General features: G+C 42.7%; 1 protein-coding gene across 1 annotated transcript in view; it reads left to right on the forward strand.

Moving 5' to 3' along the window:
- LOC147730250 (LHFPL tetraspan subfamily member 7 protein-like) overlaps nt 1-16,836 on the forward strand; it is a 773,975-nt gene extending 757,139 nt beyond the window's left edge. The window contains exon 3 of the mRNA XM_086955015.1: nt 15,293-16,836. Within this exon, the coding sequence (XP_086811141.1) occupies nt 15,293-15,519 (227 nt within the window). The 3' untranslated portion in view covers nt 15,520-16,836. The remainder of the gene's footprint in view (nt 1-15,292) is intronic.
- The last annotated feature ends 6,715 nt before the right edge of the window (nt 16,837-23,551 follow it).

A 23,551-nucleotide genomic window follows, 5' to 3' on the forward strand; every position in this document is an offset into this window, starting at 1 on the left:
CTTTGCCAATATTTTTGAATATATTTTTACGTCTGAGTTCATCAGTGTTATGGGTCTATAGGACCCTGGTGCTTCTGGTGGCTTGCCTTTTTTTAAAATAACGATAATGTTAGCACCGCCCCAGGACTCCGGAATAGATACCCCTATTTGTGCTTGCGCCAATGTGTAGAACATATCTGCGAGTAACACCTCCCTAAATACTTGGTAGAATTCGATTGGTATTAGGTCTGGTCCTGCTGCTTTCCCTGCTGGTAAGCTTCCGATGGCAGACTCTAATTCTTCGAGGTAGAAAGGGCCCTCCATGATCTCTCGATCTTCTTCGAGCAAAATCGGAGGTAGAATATTCGTGAAATAATTTTCAATATTTACCGGATTTGCTATGTCCTCTGGGGTATATAAATCTAAGTAGAATCTTCTAAAAACTTCCCTTATTGAATTAGAGTCTATTACCACGTTCCCCTGCTCATCCCTTATCTCCTTTATTGTTGCTGCTGCTGTTTTCTGCCTAGTTCTTATTGCTAGTACTTGCCCTATTCTCTCACTATATTCGTATGTTGTTGCCCTTTTCGTAAGATAATTATCTGCAGCTTTCCTGGCCAAACCTTCAACAGCTTCAGCTTTCAATGCTATGATTTTAAATAAATGTTCTTCCAGTGGAAGCTTCTGTACAATAGCCCTGCTCAAGCGGTCTTCCTCTCTTAGTAACTCTTTTTCTATTCGTTTTCTCTTCTCACTTTCCCTCTTCTCTCTTGCCAAAACATAGCTCATAGTTTCTCCCCTTACTCCAGCCTTGAACGTGTCCCACCCCACCCCTGGGGATGCTGTCCCTCTGTTAACCTCCCAGAATGATTGTATCCATGGAACCATATGCTCCCTATAAGTAGAATCTTTTAGCAAAGCTCTCTCAAAAGACCATTGCGAGGGTGTTCTTTGTATTTGGGTAATTTTAAGCGTACAGATCAGCGGACTATGGTCCGAGATAACCCGTGGGAGTTTTTCTATATTCAGACCAGGAAGTAGGGTAGTAGACATTAAAAAGTAATCCAGTCTGACCATTACTTTATGTGGTGAGGAGTAGAAGGTACTCCCATCCAAGTGGGGGTGTAGCTTTATCCATGGATCAACCAAGGCATTGTGGGCCACCATAGCGACTAGTGCTTTATATACCTTCTTCTTCCTCCCCCGATATGACCCCCCAGAATGTGAAAAAGAGCTCTCTGGATCATGTATATTAAAATCCCCACAGCACACTATAGGTTCGGGCCACTGAGCCAACTCAGTATCTAAATATTGGAATACATCTGGGTCATCTTCTGTAGATCCATAAACTGAAACCATAGTTATTGTCTGTCCCATAAATTTAATTTCCACGATCACCCATCTACCCCATTTATCTTCCTTCTCCCTCACAATAATCATGTCCCTGCCTTTCCCCAAAATTGCTACCCCTCTAGTCCTGGTACCCTGTTTAGTACTTGCAAGAACCTTAAATCCTAATTGCTCCAGAAGATAATTCTTACTCCCTTCTATATGCGTCTCTTGCAGACAAATTAAATCAACACGCAGGGTTTTTAAGTATGCCGCCACTTTCATCCTCTTATTCATATCATTGAGACCACAAACATTAATTGTTGCTATTTTACACACCATTGCAGAAAAGTGGATGAATGTACCTATTGAGACCGGTTCTTTTTGAGCTCATCAACCAATATATAAAAGTCCCATATAATCTAAATCTAATCTGATGACAATGTGTTAAATCATAAATTGAATCAAAAATTGTAGTTACTGTTTTTTTCCCCTCCCCCACCCCCTGGGCCCACCCCCTCCACCCCTTGCCTCCCCGCTCCACTCCCCTCCCCCCTCCCCCCCTTTCTACAGGCAAATAGGTCAAAGGACCTATGCGTGCCCGCCTTAGGTTGCGCTAGTCGCGTCCCTCTCTCGCTCGAACATTCTTTGCATGCTTTACTGCTCTTCACCCTTGGCCTTCCACCAGTGATCTGCTTGCAATGGTTAATATAAACCCCAGCTCTACCCTTCCTTCTTCTTTTTCATCTCTTCCAGAAATAGTTGTGCTTTAATTTCAGATGTGAACATCCAAGGTTTACCCCTCACGATCACCTTAAGTCTAGCTGGAAACAAGAGGTATGCCTCCACCCCTAAGGCCTGGAAGGGGGAGATCATCTGCCGTAGCCTCCATCTCCTCTCTATAGTGGCATGACAAAAATCAGGCCTGGCAAAGAAGGTTATGCCTTCAAAAGTCCTCCTATTATCAGGTCTGGCCTTGCTGATGATCTCTTCTCTAAGCAGGAAGTTTCCTACATTTATTAGAATAGCTCTTGGGAGGTACCTCTGTCCATCACCCCCTTCCCCCCCTACGTCGCCCGGGCCATGGGTCTTCTTCACTGTAAATGGGAACCTGTGTGCCCTCTGTATCTCCCTATCCCACTGCCACTGGGATTCAGGGAAAGCCCCCTTCAGTAAATTAACCACGAATTGCCTGACGTCCTGCCCTTCTGTCCCTTCTGCCACACCCAATAGCCTGACGTTATTCCTCCTCTGCCTGTTTTCAAAATCCTCCATTTTCCAGGACATGTCCACCGTTAGCTTCTCCTGTTCTGATTTAAATGTCTGCCAGCTTCCAATGTCGTCTTCCAGTCTTCCAGTACGTTCCTCCACCTCTGATACTCTGTCTGCTATGCCTTCGTACAGCTTGTTAACTTTCCTCAAAGTGTTCTGTATTTTCTTTGTGGCCTGTCTTGCTCTACGCGATTCTGCCCTGGCCTCCCCTTGCATCTGTTTGAGGATGGTAAATAAATTTTCAGAAGAGTCACAAGCTTTTCAAGGTATCTAGCTAATCACAAGAACTATTTCTTTTATAGCGAATACTATAATGCAGTGTTTCCCAAATTGTGAGTTGCAACTCACTTATGGGTCTTGAACAGATTTTTAGTGGTTCACGAAATTTAGAGCAATAACTAAAGATGCCTTTAAATTCTACATTTAGCTTGTTACATTTGCCAGTGATTCAAAGACAGAGGTCAATTGTCGTGCTGCTTTATGGGGATTGGTGTTCACTTTTCTTTCTCTGAAAGCAAAGTTAGAGGGTTTTTAAAGTGAATTATGTGCCAATGTAGAATGTTATTTTTTTGCACTATAAAACAACATTTAAATACCTGTAAAGCAACTGTACGCATCCAGCAGTAAGGAAGCAAAAATTCATTACTTTTTTGTAATTCTGAAGTGTGCTGGTTACAGAGATTTTAGGAGAATCAAAAGAAATGAAAATGTACTTGGTGATGCACAAATGATAAATATTCACAGAAACCCTGGGAGAAATTGGGTTGTTTGTTGATTGGGTGTGAGCCTGGTCAAGCAGCAACCACAAACCTTGTCAGAATGAGACACAAACCAACCCTAAATTAACCTGTGCTCTATCCTCTGGTAGCTTGGCACAGAGCAGCCAGGCTTAATTCAGAGGCAATGTGTAAAGTATTTGTGCACCATTTCAAACATTAATGAAGTGAAAACATCACAAAAATTATTACCACACCAGATGCGAAAAATAGAGTTATTTGTAATAAATAACACAATACCAAACAACAAAAATCCAACCAGTAGAACCGGAGATATGCAAGTTTAAAGATTTCAGTAAAAAATAGCACCAAAAAGCACAAAGAGAAAACTGTGGATATCTGGTCGTGCTGGATCGGGGCAAAGTCACAAGTTCAGGCCAACCACAATGAATCGCGGGCTGGCTACAGAGACCGAGTTAGGCCCGCTGAACAAAGTACCTTAAAACCTTGTGTGCGGAGCGTTGTGTGAGTCCTTGTTGAAGTTGCGTCACCCAGCCGAAGTGATGCGGGGCTCTGAGATTTGGAGAGGCTGTTATGTGAGGTCCGGCGTCATAGTAGAGGGTTTGCAATGCAAAGTCTGGGGTCGAGCATGCGTTGCACAGTTGGGCCGGTGCATTGGTACTAAGGAGCTGTGAGACTGCGATGCGTAGTCCGGCATTGTTGTCAAGGAGGCCATCGATGAGAGATGCAAGGGCCTGCACCCATGATTCGTTGCACAGCAGCGGTTCCGATGAGGCTGCGGGCTGCGATGCAGGTCTTTGCTATAAGGAGTGGTGAAAATGCATTGGTTTTCCCTGGAGTTACGCCACTCATCAGAGAAGATGCGTCGGCTCTACAGAGGCTGGTAGAACAATTTAGGCACAGTTCTAGGGTCCATGGCAGGGGTGGCACCACTTGGCAGCATAGACTCACAGATGGCAGAGTCCCAGTGCTGGAATCAAGGTTGTAGGACACTGTGCCCATGAGGATCAAGTCAGGAGGCCAGTCAACTAGCCCTTGGAGTCACTCTGGGGTCCTGGGTTCACCAAATACAGGTCCAGTCCTTCTCACTCAGGCAAGCGGGCAGTAGTCCCGCACAGCAGGGCAGCAGTCCAGCAGAATGGCAGTCCTTTCATCAGAACAGCAGTCATTATACCTGGCAGAGTATGTACAGGCCCAGAAGTATTGTGAAGAGTTGGTGTCTGAGGTCCAAGGTTTGCCTTTGATGTGGAAAGAAGCTTCTAGAGGCTTCAGTTTGAAGTCCCCAGGCATCCTGTCTTCCATGTCCTGGATCCAGACTAACTACACTGGACTATGTTACCCTTTGTGTGGAGGGAGAACATAGCCTATTCAAGTGTAAGTAGGGCTGTGCCCAGCTCCACCCCATCCTGCTAGTGATGGCACATCTAAGCTCCCTATTGAGTGTTGCTGTCTAGCAGGAATACACAGAGCGGTATCTCCTCCATTAGGGTGGAGAAGCGTTGCCCTGTCTTCTGCGAGTGCAGCAGGCACACACATTAATAAAATGGTAATAAATACAATTGTATTAATGTGTCCAAGGCTCACGCTGTTACAGCGCGATGACGGGGGACAGGGCTAATCAGTCAACAGCCAAGGGATTGCAGCCGCAGGCCCCCAGCTTCAAAATGAGCGCCGGGTCAGCCTGCTCCAGCCAACCAGCTACAAGATTGGCAGGTTTCACATTGATCTAGGGAGGAAGTCCTTACCTTTCTGCTGAATCAGCCCAGGAGAGCGCTGCGAGGAAGAAGTGGGATACTTCATCCCAAGCCTGCCAGGACATGGAAATTAGCTTTGGGCAGCAGGTAAGTTCTTTGTATTTTTTTTTATATATGTGTATTGTCTGTTTTCCTCCCGACTGCCCAGTACCCCCACCCACTCAAGCCTAACCTCTCTGCCCCCACACCAGCCGCTACTGAATACAGAAACCCCAACCGTCAACTACATCCACTCATGTGACAGGCTGCAGGCACCAAATGACTGAGGCAGGAATATGCCAATTTCTAAAAGTGGCATTTTAAAAATTGAAATTTGAAATCTGATTTCACCATAGGAGAAGATTTTTCATCACAATTCCAAAGACACCAAACATGAACCGATGACCTGTTTCAATTTACAAGCTAGCACTTATTAAATGTACTAAGGTAACTATAATATTATCCTATGGCAGAGAAAGCCTCTGCAGTAGTGAGAACCGAATTTAAGAGTTTTTCACTGCCAAGACGTAAAACTTAAAAGTCCATCTTTTTAAATACACTGCACCTTGCTCTCTGGACTGTCCAGGGTCTGCCCCAGGGGTGACTTATATGAGTTAAAAAGGGAGGTTTGGGACTGGCAAAAGGTTTATTTTTCCAGATCGACATAGCAGTTTAATACTGCACACACAGGCTGCAATGGCAAGCATGAGACATGTTGTTTAAAGGCTACTTAAGTGGGTGGCACAATCAGTGCTGCAGGTCTAATAGTTGCATTTACTTTACAGGCACTGGGCACAGGTAGTGCCGCTTGACTAGGTGGGTATAAGCCGATCCAATCAATCATGTTTAAAGGAGAGAGCAAAGCACTTTGGCACTGGTTGGCAGTGATAAAGTGAGCAGTCGTAAAAAAATCCTACAAAAACAGGTTAAAAAAAAAACAGGAGCCCCCAAATTATTGGATTCAGAAACAATGTGACAATCTCTAGTTGTGAATAGCAACTCAGGAGCACCACCACTGCCTTTCCTGAAATCCGATCATTCCAAAAAACTAAAACATTTTGCCCCAAGGGCTTGAAACATTCCTCCTCCTAACATCAGGACACAGCCTTCATTGCTCCTTCAAAACAGAAATAAAAGGCTCTCTTGCTCCAGTGTCAACAATGGTCCAGATTGTTTCGAGAACTTGTCCTGCCTAAGAACTCTTCTGAAAGTTACCTTTATTATCGCAAAATGATATGTATTATATAGTTGCCATTACTTTTTCCCCAGCTCTGCAACTGTACATTTACAATTTACTTTGGATTTATATGCCTCAAGTAACCTGTTATCATGTAAGACGCTGACCTGGTCGAGCCCCAGCTATTAAAAAAAAATACATAGAAGGTAAAGGTTGCTAATTCAATGAAGGGACCCCACAATACTCCAGCTTTCAATTTCTTGAAGTGCAAAGCTTATAGAATGGAGAGCAACAAGATACGGCTATTTACCATTTGTATCTTGTGTGTTCACCACACTTTGGCACAAGGCCATTTGCAGGGTTTACAGCAGAAGGGGGCAGTATATGCTGGCTTTCTGGAACCCATTCTGATTTATTAAAGCCCTCAGCTGGGGCAATTTTGCAGAGAGAAAGACTTTAATATTGGTGCTTTTTTGTAGAAGGTTTGGAACACTGAAAGGGACTGCTCATTAAGAACACTGTGAGGCTTACGTAGATCTGCAGTGCTGCGTGCAGGGGGGATCTAAGAAAACTTGAACCAGGTGGTTTGGGCTCAGTCATATAACCCGTCCAATCCAGGTGAAAGGAGGTTGGCTCTAAGGTATACTATGGAGACCTTTGATAAGGTTTGTGAAAGAAATATACATTCTAATACATACAAAGGACATATTGTTAACATCAAGGGCCATAACATTATCGCTGCTTCAGCGGCAGGAAACTGCCGCTAAAGCGGCGATAATGGGCTTGATAATATGCCCTTGAGAATTCCCATAGAAGCCCATGCTCTGGTGTGAACCTGGGCTTCTATGGGAATTCTCAAGGGCATACTATTAAGCCCATTATCGCTGCTTTAGCGGCAGTTTCCTGCCTCTAAAGTGGCGATAATGTTATCGTCGTTCCTTGATAATCTGGCCCCATAGTTATAAACACGTTCCGATTAAGAAGCTGGCATGAAGCTTTCAACTGTCTTCTCTATCATATACTTTGAATGTCCTATCATATAGTCTACCAGTTCATTAAAGTACTGCAGTGATACTTTTAACCCAGTTCAACCATTCAATTTTACTATTTCCTTCAGTGCAATTATCTACATAGTGCTTCTTACTGACAGTGAATTTCTGACACATTTTGACAGCTACAGTACCGAAGCACAAATAAATAAAGTGATTATTTTCCTGAATCCATAGTTTACAACATATCTATTAAACATGCAGGTAAACATTTACACACAGGTATTAGTTCATATCTTTAGTTTAAAGGAAAAGTTGTCTAGTCCAGTTGAAAAAACACTGGCTTGTAGATTGTCTTTATTTGGAAATTGAAGCACACATACATTGGACATTTGCTCATAATTACACAATGTGATCAAGTGAAAAGGCTGGGATTCAAGGCCTGAAAACCTAGATATCCACTTGATAACTCCCTAGCTGAAACCTCATGAAGAGAAAATACACAAATGTATTATGTTGTAGCTTTCATTTAAAATACGCCCAGTCCAGATAGCTATTAGGCACTTCGACATGTTGTGTATATCTAGGCACATTCAGTTTAAAGAAATATGGCAACGAATGCAGAGGAAATGAAAATGGAGCCAGATCACACAATGTGGCAAACTGCGGAAGCAAGGATTGTAGCCCACGCCTCCGTAGTTTTCAACTTAACCACTAGAGTATTTTCACTCATCCTATGTGTCTCTTCCTGAACCTTGCTGAAGATACAAATACACAGCTATTTGTTATACTGCACTTTATGATTTAAAATACATTGGCCATCATTTTGAGACCCTAACAAATTCTAATTCAGCCACTAACCGGAGTTGCCTGCCGTATCAGGGATATGAGATTTTCAGGAAAATCTAAACCTTCAAATTTTTTGCCATACACCTTTCATCAGTGGAAAAATTCCAGAATATATCTGGGGAAAAGTGAGGAAAAAAAAATCTGGAGATCAGTTTGTAAATACCAATTTCTGCAGTTCTTCCCCATGCCGAGGGCCAAAATCGTAACGATGTGGTAATTACTGAAGACCATGGTTGATATTAATAAATCGTGGTGTGGAGTTACCGGACTATTTTTAACATAGGGATTCATAATGAGTTCCATCATGCCCAGTTATCTATTTTGTGTCGACTTAATGAGCAAAACACCTGGCTCAAAATACGCTTGAACAAATTAATGCATGCCAGAGTGAGCTGATAAGACTAACTTTAGCCGGTTAACCGCGGCGGCAATTCCGCAGTGGGCGGGGCCGCCCAACGGACGTGCGCAGCACTACGAAGGTATTGCGCGCAATAGCTGTTGGCCGACAGAAGCACGCAAGGGGTTAAACAAAATGCAAAACACAACACCAAAGACATTCTTGTGTAGCAGTTTCTGTGCTTCTTAGGAAGGGCCCAATGCACAAAGCCATTAGCACTCGTATAAAAAGATGTACAAGTCAAAATAGGGAGGTTGACTGCTATAAAAAATGATGCCAAACCAATATGTTTGGTCCTCTAATGAAGTATGTTAATAGTTAAGTATGGTGCCTCGAGATGCACATCTCCGAATGGCGTCTTGTCAGGGATACTAGTCATAGGAGGGCTAAGCACATCGCAAAATGTGATTGGAAGGAGCCCTGAAGAAGTCTCAGGGGGGAAGAAACATGTGGAATATGGCTACAATCAAAATATTTTAGATGAGAAATAAAGAACTGAATAAGTTAACAACTACATATAGGACTCTTCTACTGTGTTCTTTTTGAAACATGGACAATTGGTTCATATTATCCATGGAGTTGTACTGCCTTTGTGACTTACTGTGGAGGGCTGAGTAATATATTTTACACAGATACATATGGTCAGCGTAGGAACACTAGTCCAAGGGCACAAGAATGCTGCAGCAGAAGAGAAGGCAAGAAAGAAAGGCAATGACCAAGCTGGGCAAAAGAGCACGCCTGCTGAGAAAATGGCATACCGAAAAAGTAAATAAAAAAATTAAAGAGGATAATGTACAACCATTATCACAGAGGAAACTATTAAGAATGTACATTGATTCGAATTCTGATTTCTTAGTGGATTAAGGAAGCCAACTCTGTATACGTTTATTTATTATTGAAAGGCGAAGGGCAGCAGGAGTGGATTCAGAGCCTGGAACTTAGGAAATAAAAAGAACCCCATTGACATGAAACACACATTTGCTAATTATAGTTCCTTCAAAGTAAATTCTTATACTTTAATTTATCCAATCAAGTATTATCGTCTTTGGCACTTGTCTGTTGTTATTATTCCCTGCAGGTCCCAGCACTACTTGCAAAATGTATGTTTAGGTTTGGACTGGGCACTAAAAGGAAAGACAAATATTCTATACTCCAACGCCATCTGCTGGAAAGTAATAGACCATGCAACACTTGAGTTCAGCAATTTCAATGTTAGCTGGTCCATCAGTGTGAGTTTTCTTCTCCATCTAAGATGTGATCCTTGAGATGTACTCTGTGAGAAAATGCCTACCAGTAGTGCCCCAAAGTCTATTCCACTGAGATAAGCAAGTTGCCATGAAGTCAACCTTTGCTTGGGTTTATTAACTAGTCTCGAGTGACAAGGCAAACGTCAGAGAAAGTACATATAGGCAGTATGCAAAATAAACCACTAAAACAACATGTTTAAATAAACTATCACAATGTATTAATTAAATGAAGCAAAATGGATAAGAGTGTTAAAAGTTATTCCCAAATTAGAACGTGATGAAAATATGGGGGAAAATAATATAGAAGAAAGTGGCTAAAGAGAAAACCAAAATAAAGCCACACAACAGTATTTTTGTGCTAAAGAATTCATAACATTTTACTTAGACTCTGAAGGAAATTAACGTACACATGCAGTGACCAAAATAGTCTTATAAAATACAACCACTAGGTGATGATGTATGTGGTTGATCTGACAAATTTCAATCACTTCCTCGGTAGGTGTGTAGAGAACAACTTTCCTCTTTCTCCTTTCTTTAGGTCACGAGAGTGAACAGGTGGTGTGCATGATCCTTTGAAGACAATTCAAACAAGGCCGCTGAGCAAAGTGCCAGTACTACAGAAATTCGCAAGATTAGCACAATTAGCACCAAACCTCAGGGTACTTGAAGGTCAAACGTAGGTCTGAATGATTCCTAAAATGAAAACGTGCTGTCTTAAAAGTCAGCTTTACCACAGCCCCCTTCTGCAAACTATAGGTTCTCTCCAAAAACGTAGGAAATATTCCATAAGTGTAGGCAAAGCGAACTAGCCAGGACTTCTATGTTTCCTTGTAAAAAAGTATTGCCAGACATGACTACTCGGAGAGTTAAATAAATACCTGATGCATCAACAAAAATTGGTTAGCAAACCAATTGAGACAATAATGCAATGAAGCAATATGAACCTGTAACAAAAGTGCAATTGTTGTTTCAGGGCAATGCAGATTGTTTTGCAGCATAAAACTAGCAATCATGAACTTCTGATCGGAAAAAAAACATTTATTATCACCTAAAAGCATAGACTTATTAATGAGACATAATATTTAACCATGCAGCATGATTTGCAAAGGTTCAACAGTACCACATTATCAACGAATATACAAAAATGTAAATAAAATCGAATAGAGACTAAAAAGATTGACCGAATAAATTGTAACTATGTCCATAACACGGAGCCCTCTTGTATTGTTTATTGCCCATGAAAAGACGATGCTTCTTTGCAGTATGCAGAACTAGGTGATCCTGATAGTCTGTCACTACTGGTTTGGCCGGCAAATATTTGCAACAATTTAAGCTGAGAAAAAGGAATAACTATCCGCCCTCTGATCCCAGACACAATCTATACCTGATTCACCCAGGTCCAAAATGTTTTCCTCGCTGCAGAGTTACACCCTACATTAATGCCCAGTGATCCAAGTGGAGAGCAAAAAGGAAACACCTCTGACTTCTTTCAGGTACTATCAGTGTTAGAATCAATAGCCTTAAGTACTTTTGTAACTACAAAAAATCAAGTTTGAGATGTTGGCTCTATATCACACCCAGAGCCTACGAGTACCGACTTACCACCATGCCCAGCAGTTACGTTATCCCCTACTGACACCTGGGGACTAAACATATCCTCTGAACCACACCAAGAGGTACAAGTGATCCCTTACTGACACCCAGGGATAGCCGTACCCTGTGCTCCTTGCCCAGGGTAAAATAACCAACATTTTAGCTACCTTTACCTTCTTCTAGTTTGCTGACTAGGAACAAAACAAAAGTCATCTATGCACCTGTCCTACTTTGCCACACGCCACTTATTGGGACATAGGGGCCGATTACGATGTCGGTCAGAAAGGATCCGAACGGCATTCGGTTCATCCAAATCCGTGTTGAAAGCCTTGTTTCCGACCAACTCGGAAACATTACTGGCCGATTACAATGGTCAGAAACGGTTTGGACTTTCTGACTCGGTTCCGACTCGAGTCCGAATGGCAATCGGAGGAACCGAGTCGGTTGGAGCCGACTCGTATGGCTCTACGGACCGCGTTTCGACCGAGCGATTACGATGTCAGATTCTAACAGCCTTTCTGAATTGGTCTGTCCGACATGGATCGTCTGTAGGAATCTGACTTTGGGGGCCCGTACCAGGCTCCCCCTTCACTTGGAGACCTCCGGTTGGGGCCTTTGGAGGTACCCATGGGTCCCCTTATTCCAACCCTGCACAGTGTGGCAGGCACCATGGGGTTCTGCACAGGGTGCAAGGTTTTCCCCACTCACCCCTTCTTTCAATGGGAGACTGTGTTGTCAGTCGGAACACAGGCTCACATTGAAGTCGGAAACATCGTAATCGGTCGGTCGGACTCCTAGAATCCGATACGCTCGGAAACCATTCCAAAACTGAGTCGGTCAGAATACTTTCCGACCAACATCATAATGAGGCCCTAAGAATCAAATGTAGTTCTCTTACCCTATGACGGCTGCCTCTGGATGTACCTCCGCCCCATGGATTCAGCAGAACATCTAATCAATTATGGCTTCTGCTCACCAATTTTTTTGCGCAAATGACTCCGTTCGGTATGTGTATCTTTCTTCAACAGCAGTAGGGCTCGATTAACCAATATCTCCTTGTTGGATCGTCAAAATGTTTTTGGGATATGCATTCATCCTTAATAAATGAAAAGACAAGAGGCGTTTTGCAGAACAGAAACAAGTTGTTTTAATTAAACGCTGCGTCCAGGAGAGCACCTCTTTGGCTGTATGGTTTAATGAACATGGACTACTTTAAAAAAATGACATTATACATAGATCTGTAAATGAATTGATAGCTCTTTTTAATGCCAAGTGTCTTTCCATTGCTTCATAGGGGGCGTGAGAGTTTTTTTTTTAGCTTCTTAAAAAAATAATTTCTTTGGAGACTATTGATGGTACCTCAGGGAACATCGACCTTTTTTGTAATTTGGAGGCAGGCCTACAATTTCTAGAGGAGTGTGTGGGTTTGGCCCTGTTACTTCTATGGATAAAGGTGTGGAATGCACAAGAATTAGGATTTTTCCAGGCTCATCCTTCTGGATTGTTTGGCCCTCGATAACGCTGATAGTATTCCCTGGCTTGCATATATATATGCCGCAGTTTTAGGCAGCTGGGGGGCAGTGGGCTGTTGAAGAATAAAATCAAATACCATGTGCAGCGAAAGCCTTAGTTAAGACTGCCTACTGTGAACAGGCCCAGGACAAGCATGTATGAAAACCTTCTGCAAATCTGGAACACGTGATTTTTAATTAGGAGGTGAAATTCTATTTTAGGGGCATATTACCAAGGGGGGCAATAGGTAATTATCGCCGATTTAGCGTCCGTTTTCAGCCGCTAAGCGGCGATAATTCTATCGCCCTCTTAGCAAGCTGTCGATAACTGATGTTAGCGACAGCATTTAGGCGATAGCGAGCGGTTTGGGGCCCGCTTTGCATGTCAGCAATGTTTATCGCTAATGACATGCAAAGTGGGCGTACCCAACCAGTTAGAGACTGAAAGCAGTCGCTAACGTCGCTATCGCCTATTAGCAAGGCAGGCGCAGCGTTGGAAATATTCGCGCTAAGCGCGAATATCTCCAAATACTAGCACCTGCCCAGACCAGTTCTTAGCCATGTTAACCAATGGGAGGTGGATAACATGGCTAAGAGCATTTCGTCTCTAATGCGTGAATATTGCTGTATTCTCAGCGATATTCAAGCATTTCGCCGCTATCGTTGGATATTTTAGCACAATGGAGAAAAACGTTGCTAATAGCATGTTTTCTCCGCTAACATATCCAGCGATGGGCAGCGATAAAAAAATCGTCGCTAAGCCTATTTAGCGATAAACATCGCTACTTGTTGGTAATATGCCCCTTAGTTTTATAGAAAATACTCAATACAGATTTTTCGACAAGGATACGTTTGGGTACTGTACACTTTATAGGCACATTTCCAGTCCAAGACGGGTGACAAGATAACCTTCCACCATGCCATGTGACAGTACCTCGAGTCAAAGCACTTTTTACTTTTTTGGGCACTTTATAAATCTGTGAGGAGAAAGTTTAGTCCCTGTTTTATGCTTTTGCTCTTTTAACTCATATCTTGAAGGCTGTAGATTTTTAACCAACTTGGGACCCCCGGAAGCTTGCGTAGCTGCTATACATTTTACTAGGCAAGCACTTTACATTAGGAAGCGATATGGGTATTAGCTCTCTTTGTGATGCTTTTAAGTGTGTGCCCAGTCAATGTATGCTGTAATTGGATGCTGCCGTAATTGATCCATTGAATGTTTTTATTGATATCTGTATTATTACTGCATTTTTTTATGGCTGTTTTCATTGGTAGCTGCATTATTATAGAATTTCTTTATGGTTGTTTAAGCTGAATACCGATTTATCAAACAAACAAATGACATGCATGGTAAAGTCACGTGTGGTAATGTCACAGTTAGGGTAGTGACTGTGTTGTAAAGGCCCGCAGGGTGCATACATGCAGGTTCAATCATACAAACTGCGCAGGAGCCTGGGAGCCTGAGCCATATTTTACCAGGTTGAATATTTCACAGCCCTCAGTGTGACCTCATCTGCCCGGCAGAATCTTGTGAGATCCTTCCCCTCGGGACAAGGGGGAGCATCACTGATAGATACACCTGGCTGCTTCATTTTTGAGCCCTGAAGTGCCTGGTGCTAATTGTCGATCAATGATACCCCGCCACAGAGTCCGAAGGGGTCAGCAACAGTAGTAGAAGCCGGTTTTGTTACTGGGGGTCGGTTTCGTAGCGGTGCTGCAATATCAGGCACCAGTAACAAAAGCAGCAAGCAAGGTTCAGCCTCCCAGAGCCAGGCAGTGCCTCCCCAGGGGCTTTGCTGAGCAAATTGCCAAGGCTGCTTTGGGTTCCGAATCTGGCCCTGCTCTCATTAGCTGACCTATTTACAAGGTCACTCAATGGAAGGAGGCAGAGGGATCTTCCATCAGTTCCTTCCTCAAAGCCAGCAGGAACTACTGAGGCCTTTCTGCTTCTCCACCAGCAGCCAGGGAGGTATTTGTTGAATGTTGGGTGCATATGTGCATGAATGAATGCATATGCATTTGTGCATGCGTGCTGTAAAATGGGTGTGCACAACTGTATGTGCTTGGGACCGATGGGTGTATGTGTGTGCGCTTGGGAATGGATGGGGGTGAGCGAGTGTGCATGTGGATGGGTGGGTGTGAGTATGCGTGTGCTTGTAAGAAGATGGGTGGAAGTGAGTGTGCACATGTATACACGTCCCACTGCACATCCACATTATGGGCTGTAACTGGTAAACATATATAAAGGATCCAACTAGTTCTCGCTTTGTGATCCAATTCTTAAGAGATACTCTGAACCACCACTACGCCAAAATGTAGAGATATGGGTTAAGACTGGATTACTAAATTTAACCATTGATTAAAGATGAATTGTACATTGTTTAAAAGGCACTTTTTACAATAAACTCCATACATCAGCTACATTTTAAACGATTTCCCCTAAATTGAATGTGTAATACATGTTTTTTCCCCTCCACAGTGTTCATCATGGCCTCCGGACTTCTGGTTTATCCTTTTGGTCTCAACTCTGCTACCGTAAAGGAGTACTGTGAAAATTCAAGCATCTATTACGCCGGAGACTGTCAGATTGGATGGGGTTACATGCTGGCCATCGTTGGAGTCATGCTGGCTGTCTTTTTGCCATTCTTTGCAAAATATGCACCGAGAGAGCACACATCCACAACGGCAATACCTACCATTCTATAGTCTGCTCTTAATGTTTATTTCACAAACTTTTTTGTCTTAATGCAATGGACGCACAGTATTGGAATTCTGTACTTTTGACTGCACTTCTTAACAGAAAGACCAATCCCACAAAGGCTGCAAGTGCACTCATAATCTTCCTTGTGCATGACAAACTGATGACTTAAGATGCGGATTGCAGAGCTAGCTCCAACAGTGATTTGAAAAACTACTGGTTTTCAGTGGCTTTGTTCAGTATTGGTTTCTCCTTGAGGCATCTCTCTACCTCCTACATAGACCCCCGGTTGATTAAAATAAGGAAGACATTTTACAAGCTTTGGATCTCTTTTGATTCACTATCCAATATGACTGTACTAATAAACATGTGAACATTTTTTTCTTCCAAGCCTTGAAATAATCTACAACTACATTCCTAAATTGCAGAATTGTCAAACTTGCAGGTTTGGTATCATGGTGGGGAAACGGCCTGGCCAGAGAATATGTCACATAGACTGGACTAATACGCTGGCTTGGGAAAAACTGTTCCACAGGCATCAAATCCAGCCCCTCTCTTCGGAGGTTGCTAGCTGAGCTGCCAATTGCAATGATAACATTCAATAATGTTGACTTGAGCCATATATATTTATGAAAGTGATTAAAAAAAATTGTCACAATAAATGCGAATATTTATGATAATGTGCTGTGCTATAACTGAACAATAGCAGTACCCTACATCACCTTTTGGAACAATTTGCTATAAGCAAAATATAAGCCTGTAAAATGTTACTCGTCACTTATATTTACTTATAATTTTACTTCTGAAGGTTCCCTTCGTCAATGCAGAAAAAGTGAGTAGGAACTGCTACACGTTTGTATATAGACATCCAAACATGGAACATTCTGTAACATTTATTCAAATGTAGGGATAATTATATAAAATTTGGAATTTCAGCTAATTAAGCAGAGCACTTTTTGATGTTTTTTAATTATGTACAATTTATTGTTTCGTTTCCTATTTGAGAATAGTAAACCCTTTCGTGAACACCTGTTTGTTAATAAAATACATGGTCCACCTTCCTCATATGTAATACATCAAAAGTGTCTACAAAACAAGAAATCTCTCTTGTAGTAAAATATTAACATAAATGTGATGCTTTTTGTGACATTTGTAAACTCCAGTCATAGACTATGTTAATGGTAACTTCATTGGCGCTAACATCTCACAAAAACGCACCATTTGCCTTAAAGAAAACACTGATCAGGTTTAAGGTTTAGCTGGCTAATATGTCAGAACATGTTTCTCTTTTAAAATAATAAAACTTTCAGATTATCTTTGAAACAGCTCTTTCTGTCTATAATTTATTTTGATGTCGAAGGCAGCATTTTGAATATATTTAGAAAGAAGTAAATCATTAGTATTTCATCATTTTACGCTTTATAACAAATCAAATTTGAAATTTAGTAAGAACGAGTAACATTTCTCTTCACTATTCTAGATAGCAGTGCACATTGTGAAATATGTAGCATTCATTTGAAGGTAGTTACCCTTAGGATACAATGGAATGGAACCAACAGCAAAACATACTTCCAACTAAATTAATACACGATAAATAAGAAAGAGGCTGACAACACTGAAGTAATGAGAAGCTAGTGCTATGTGTTTCCCCCCTTCACCCTGCTGACATATACTTATTCATGGATGCTTGGACGACCACATCAACTGCTAATTGTTAATTCCTTTTAAGCCATCTAATTTAAGCTTCCACCAAAATGTGGATGGCTTGCAAAGTGAAGAATCACTTAAAAACAATCTTATAAAGAAATAAATCTAATATGCAACTCAAATAAGCATTTTTTGAAGAATTATAGAGATCGAAAATCAAGGGGACGCTGAGCATTAGAAACAGGTTTAACAATTAATATATATTAATATCCCTTTCAGAACAACATATGCTCTTAACTGGCATCGGAAACTACAAGAATCAATATCTTCTCCCTCTGGTGACCAATCGACGAGCACTGGTGGTGGTTTTATTTATTGTGTCAGCAATCTTAGACTTAACTAGAGACACTTCAAAACAGGATACATGTGCCAATCGAAAGGTAGTGCTAACTAGAAGATAGATTTTCCTGCACTCCCTGTGATCGTAATCGGCACTACATATCGAGGTGTAAACTTATTGTGAGATGCAGGAATCATCAAGTATTTAGAGGATAGAGGATAACCAAACCAGGGGGCATATTATCAAGGGGGTTTATCTCCGCTTTTTTGGCTTTAAAAGCCAAGAAAGCTGAGATAAAATTATCTCCCTATTACCTAGCTGTCGCTAACGCCAGTTAGCGACAGCTAGTAGGAGATAGCGACCATCTTGGGCCCCACTTTGCATGTCAGTGATATTTATCACTAATGACATGCAAAGTGGGCGTGCCAAGATGTTAGCGACTGGAAACAGTCGCTAACATCGCTATCTCCTTTTACCAACTTATGGAGATATTTGCGCTAAGCGCAAATATCTCCAAAAGCTAACACCTGCCCAGGAGCAGTTCTTAGCCATGTTATCCAATGGGAGGTGGATAACATGGCTAAGAGCATTAGCTCGATAATGCATGAATATCCCTGACTTTTCAGCGATATTCATGCATTGCGGACAATTTCTATCGCATTTGCGATACACCTTGGTAATACCAAGGTTTATCTGCGATAAAAATCGCCGCAGCTCAGCTGTAAATTTTTGTCTCTAACCAAGCAATAGCGATAATTATCGCAATTGCTTAGTAATATGCCCCAGGTTCTTTCTGACAGACAGGTGGCTATGGTGCCTGCACATCTGTAGGACAGTTCGGCTTGGAAAAACAGAACTGGCCGAGGCAGTGGTCTCTGAATGTAAGATAGTGAATAGCATTTTGTGGTACTTGAGTAATATTGCTTCATGTACAACAAAATGCAGTTTGTGAATAGGCACCCTAGTCTCCATGCTAGACTAGCCACACAGGGAACTGTTAAATTTGACATATTTGGGGGAATCATGTGTGCATGGTAACCATAGGAACAGAAGGAAAGGTATCTTCTCAAAGACAGGTGCAAAGAGATATTGTATGCAAAGTCAGCTAGTACAATCCATCAGTACCAGGCACATGCATAATCCAAGCAAAAACATCACAGATGTTTCTCCATCGGTTTGCAAGTGATAACTGGTTGACTTAAACTGCCTGCAACCAACCCTTTCTATCGAATCTGTCCAAAATAGAGATGCAAATTGTGTTTCTGCGTCGCTGATGAGGACCTCAAGTAGACGATGGAGGTGGAAAATTTAGATAATAAACTCCCAGCCAATTCCACTGCAGTGAGAAGTATTTTCATGGAATAACATACACCATATTCTTAAAATAGTCTGTTACTATCAAAATAGGAATATATCACTGACTGGAAGGTAAATTATTTTTAAAGACAGTAGGGATCATGTCCATTGATGATAAGGGGCTGGTATAGGATGCAGGATTCCAGATCTGGTCTGTGTTCTCCATTTGCTGTCATCACTAAGAAAATTGTGATGTTGAATGATTAATAAAGCCCTTTTCTAAGTGTTTCTGTTAATATTACAGAAGAACATCAGCCTCTTCACAATCAGGGGTTGATCTTGCATTGTGGGATGATACATCGAGGCTTCAGGTCAATCTGGCAGTCATTCTCCTGAAGTGGAGGAAGGGAATCAGCCCCCCTTTGCACTGAAGACATCTGTAAATGCTCTATACTAGTGTAGAATATTGAATTCTTCAGTCCTGCTCGTCAGCAGCCACCAACCGGTTGTGTTTAAGAGTAGAACAAGTCAAGGGTTGCGTCTTCGCTGATAGTTTTAGAAAGCAATGCAAGGCATAGTATAATACATTAAATTCTGGCTTTTCCTAATTTATTAGAGGGTTGTGATGCCTCAACCATGGAGTGCCCAGAACAATGGAAAAAGATGGAGCACTAATAAGGTGAAAACTGATTTTAACCACATTTCCAGTCTGGGTTGACTGAGGAAGAGTCACTGTAGTATACAAAAAAGTGTTGATGTAATGGTTGAATTAATATCAGCCATTGGTAATCACTCTGGACTGCATCCCAATCCATTGTTATTTTGCCTCCATGGCACCTCAGTTTGGACCCAGTCGCACGCCATTTAGTCTTGACCCTGCTCTAATGGGAACAGTTCAGCCTGAAATGGCAGGCTAGGACCTCCTTGAACCATAACACAAGCAACCCAGGAACGAATTTACCCTAAGTATGGCTCATCAGCCAGGTATAGCTTGTTTCTAATGGCACTGTGTGCACGGGACCCACATTTGGGCATACCTCTCCCACTAAGGGCGATACACTGTAGTATAAAAAAATGCACAGCAAATGTGAGAAGATAGAAACAAACTGTAAAGGCATCTATATTGCTCATTCACCTTGTAACTCCAGCATTATTTTGGGGGTGCTCCAGCACCCATATCCCTATTTACAGCGCCTATGTTGCAATGTGGGAAAGGTTGCACAAGTGTCCCACATTATTCAGGTATATGAGAAGATTAGATTGTGAAAGGTGCTGTTCGTGAAATGTTTGTATTCTTCATATCTACTCAGGAGGGTAGGAGGAGAGTTCAGAATTATACCTGTTTAATCTGCGGTCTCTCTGTTGGCAATGCCAATAACTGCCATGGAAGTATTAAAAAGATATGTCAGAGAAGTACTAGTAGTGAGAAGTACTAGTAGTGGCCCATCAAAAACCTTTAGTAGACCTTTTGAGAAGTGGATGTACCTTATCAATAAATTGCCTTGTATTGTTTATCAGTGTGAATCATAAATGTTAGGGGGAAGAAAGGTGTTGTTTCTCTGTGGTGCCACATAAACTTCATCCTCTGCACTGAAAATGGCATGATATACCACTGTTATCTTCATTTTCACACACAATATCTCAGTGATTTGTTCCACATGTCCAGTCTGGGTTGTCCCAGAAAGAGTCATAGCACACTGTTCCAAATTATAGTGCAGTTCCATCATTTCTATGAATCTCTTCCTTCACTGGTTTCTCAGTGACGGTAATTTGTTGTGCGGTTTGAAACTTGCTATCTAACCACATCCAGATGTTCCCATATCTAACAAGGCATGTGCTATGATCAGGCCTTGAGAAGTTATCTGTCCTTGTAGAAAATAAATAGCTTAGTTTTCAATGCACACTTCAGTAATCCGTGAGCTTTCTCTGCGTCTGTTAGTGTCATACGAGTTGGCTGATTTCCCTGAAGCTGTGGGAAAGCTCTCACCAAATGTCCCACTTTTCTGCAATCAAAACAGAGGGCAGATTTTGCTTTTGATATTCGGTACTCTGTCCATTTTGTGGCCGAGAGCATCACCTTCAACATCCTGATGAACTACCATCCCTCAAATGTAGAAATATATGCTGGCCGAACAGTCATCTCTCTAAGTTAAAAGGAACTGCTGTGATGGCGCTTCCATTCAATGTACAAATATTTTGGTGGATGCCATAGTCAGTTTTAATGGCCGTTGACGAAAACTTTTCAAAAGCTTTGGCTTTCTGAAACTAATTCCCAAAGTAGGAGTATGAGTCAGAAAAACTAAAAATGAAAGACCCCCCCAAACCCTGGACGGTTTCTTACAGGGTGTGGGGCGCATTCATTTTTAGGTCTCGCCTGTCAATGCGCTTGCGCATTGAGCTTGTGAGAATATAGGGGCTTAACAAGAGCTTAATCATCGTCGATTTCATGCTGTGCCCGTGAAAAGCAAGCTCAATGCGCAAGCGCATTGACCTGAAAAGCGCGTGCACATGAAAGCCAGCCATCTGCCGCCGGCAGCTTCACTTGAAAGGGATCATTTTGTACTTTTCACGGCCGCCAGGCCGGGTCACATTTTTCCTCCCCCTCCCCACAGCAATGCCCTCCGTCTCATTTTGTGCTGCCAAGAGCTTGTTTTTCATGCTTGTCCGTGCACTCTCCCCGCATTAGCCTCTTGTTAAAGGCATTTCCCCTCCCCTAATTATTCACGGCCGCCAGGCCATGTCTCTCGTTTCTCCTCCCCCCTTCCCCCCTCCCCACAGCAATGCCAAGAGCTGGCTTGTTTTCATCATGATTCCTTTTTGCCTCAGTGCACAAGTTCTTGATCTACCCTTCCTCCAAATACACATGAAGCCCTTCATAAGGCGCACCCCATGAGATTTCAGTGCAGCCCCCCTCCCCTGACCTGCTGTGGATCAATCACACCAGTGGTTCAGTTTGGGATCCTTACATTGTTCACTGTCGCAGCCCTTCTTAGGACGTCTGAGAGTAATGTTCCGGCATGCCCAGAGGCCCTAAATGCATTGTTTCCTATTGCATGCATCTTGGTGCAGTTCTGTATACATTAGCTTCCCTCTCCTTAATACGTGTTTATATTTCCAGAGATTTTGAGGTTGCTGAGTGCGCTGTGCCCCATCCTCCGGCTCGAAGACATCTATACTCTCCGTTTTCTTATTGTGTAATCTTATCTAAGTTGGTGGCATTGCTGTCTTCCTCCCAACAAATCCCCTGGTATCTGCGCCGGCTGCTGTTTTGTATTCTTTCTGTGAGCAGCGTATGCCCTCCCCTCCTACGTGCCGTGCTGCCATCCGTCTCTTGTTTTGAAAGCTCGCTCTCTTCCTTTGGGTCTAAGCTGTAGCAGCAGTGTGCTTTCCCCTCGCCCTCCTAGAGCAGCCCTGCTTTTTCCATAGATGTTCTCTTACATTCGCCGACTTTCATTCCTGCAGTCCTTCATGGCCTCAGTGCTACAGGCCCTTGGTGGAAACTCAAACCTTTTATGGCCCAGAAACCCTAATTTGCTGCTTTATTTTTTTTTTTAATTGGGTGATCTTTGTGGTCTGTCAAATGAAGCGCTTGCCCTGTGTGCGCCCAGCTTGTGTTTTTCTTTACCTCCTATTTCGTCCTACTTCCCCTCTTCCTGCATAAACACCTTCTCTTCTCCACATCTGTTTTATTCTCTCCCTGCTTGTCATTTCTAGCATGTTTCCATCCCCACCGCGGTGACTGCTGTTTTGTCCCAACATAATTAACAGTTGCTATGTGACAAAAACATCATGTGAGCCGTGGCCTCCCTGCGCCATACCAGGCTTTAACTTTTACAATCCTGCTCCAAGCCCCCACCACCCTTCCGAGGTCACTGCTGTTTTGCTCCCGACTTTCGGTCACTTTTGTCCTCTTATGTCCCTGGTAGAGCACTTCGCTCCTCCAACAACAATCTGCTCGTTGTCCCTCGAGTATCCAAGGCCAGATGGGGCAGAAGGGCTTTCCGAGCCCTTGCCCCCAGAATTTGGAACTCCCTCCCTGAGGACCTTAAGGGTCTTGCTTCCCATGCCCTTTTTCACAAATCACTCTAGACCTGGCTCTTTCAGGAAGCTTACCAATAACCCGTTCCCAGTTCTCTTTTGACCAAACGCATTAAGCGCCTTGATGCCTTCGGGTTTAGTTGCTGTTAGAAATGGGATCCCTGGCTGGCCAGGGCTTGCGCCAAAGTCAGTCAGAGACCACCACTCCTAAGTCAGGGCAAGGGAGTTACACGCCAAGATAACCCCTGCTCACCCTCTAGGTAACGTGGCGCGAGCAGCAAGGCTAAACTTGGAGGCGATATGAGTTAAGTATTTGCGCACGCACCCCAGCAACAACACCCAAGGCCCACCACAAAGGAAACTCCACACAAGGTTATATATAAAATAGCCTTTGTATTACACCAAAACACATTAGATAAAACACACACTTTACAATGTGCCCCCGGGCAGAATTTACAGGGGATATGTACAAGACAGGGCCACATGGACCACTGTCAGGAATCAGCACTTAGGACATAGAATATAAACCACTGTAGCACAGAATAGAACATAAAATACACACCCAGTAACTACTGGTAAAGGTTAAGTAGCACCTACGCAATCCTAACCACCCTAGGAACAGGTCACGCAGGGAACTACGACCTCACTAGCACCACCTGTACTAGCAAGAACAACCACCTAAGTATCACAATACCTGTAGGGGTGTAAACATATAACAC

This window comes from Lissotriton vulgaris, chromosome 2_1 (genome assembly GCF_964263255.1).
Source record: "Lissotriton vulgaris chromosome 2_1, aLisVul1.2, whole genome shotgun sequence".
NCBI lineage: Eukaryota > Metazoa > Chordata > Amphibia > Caudata > Salamandridae > Lissotriton > Lissotriton vulgaris.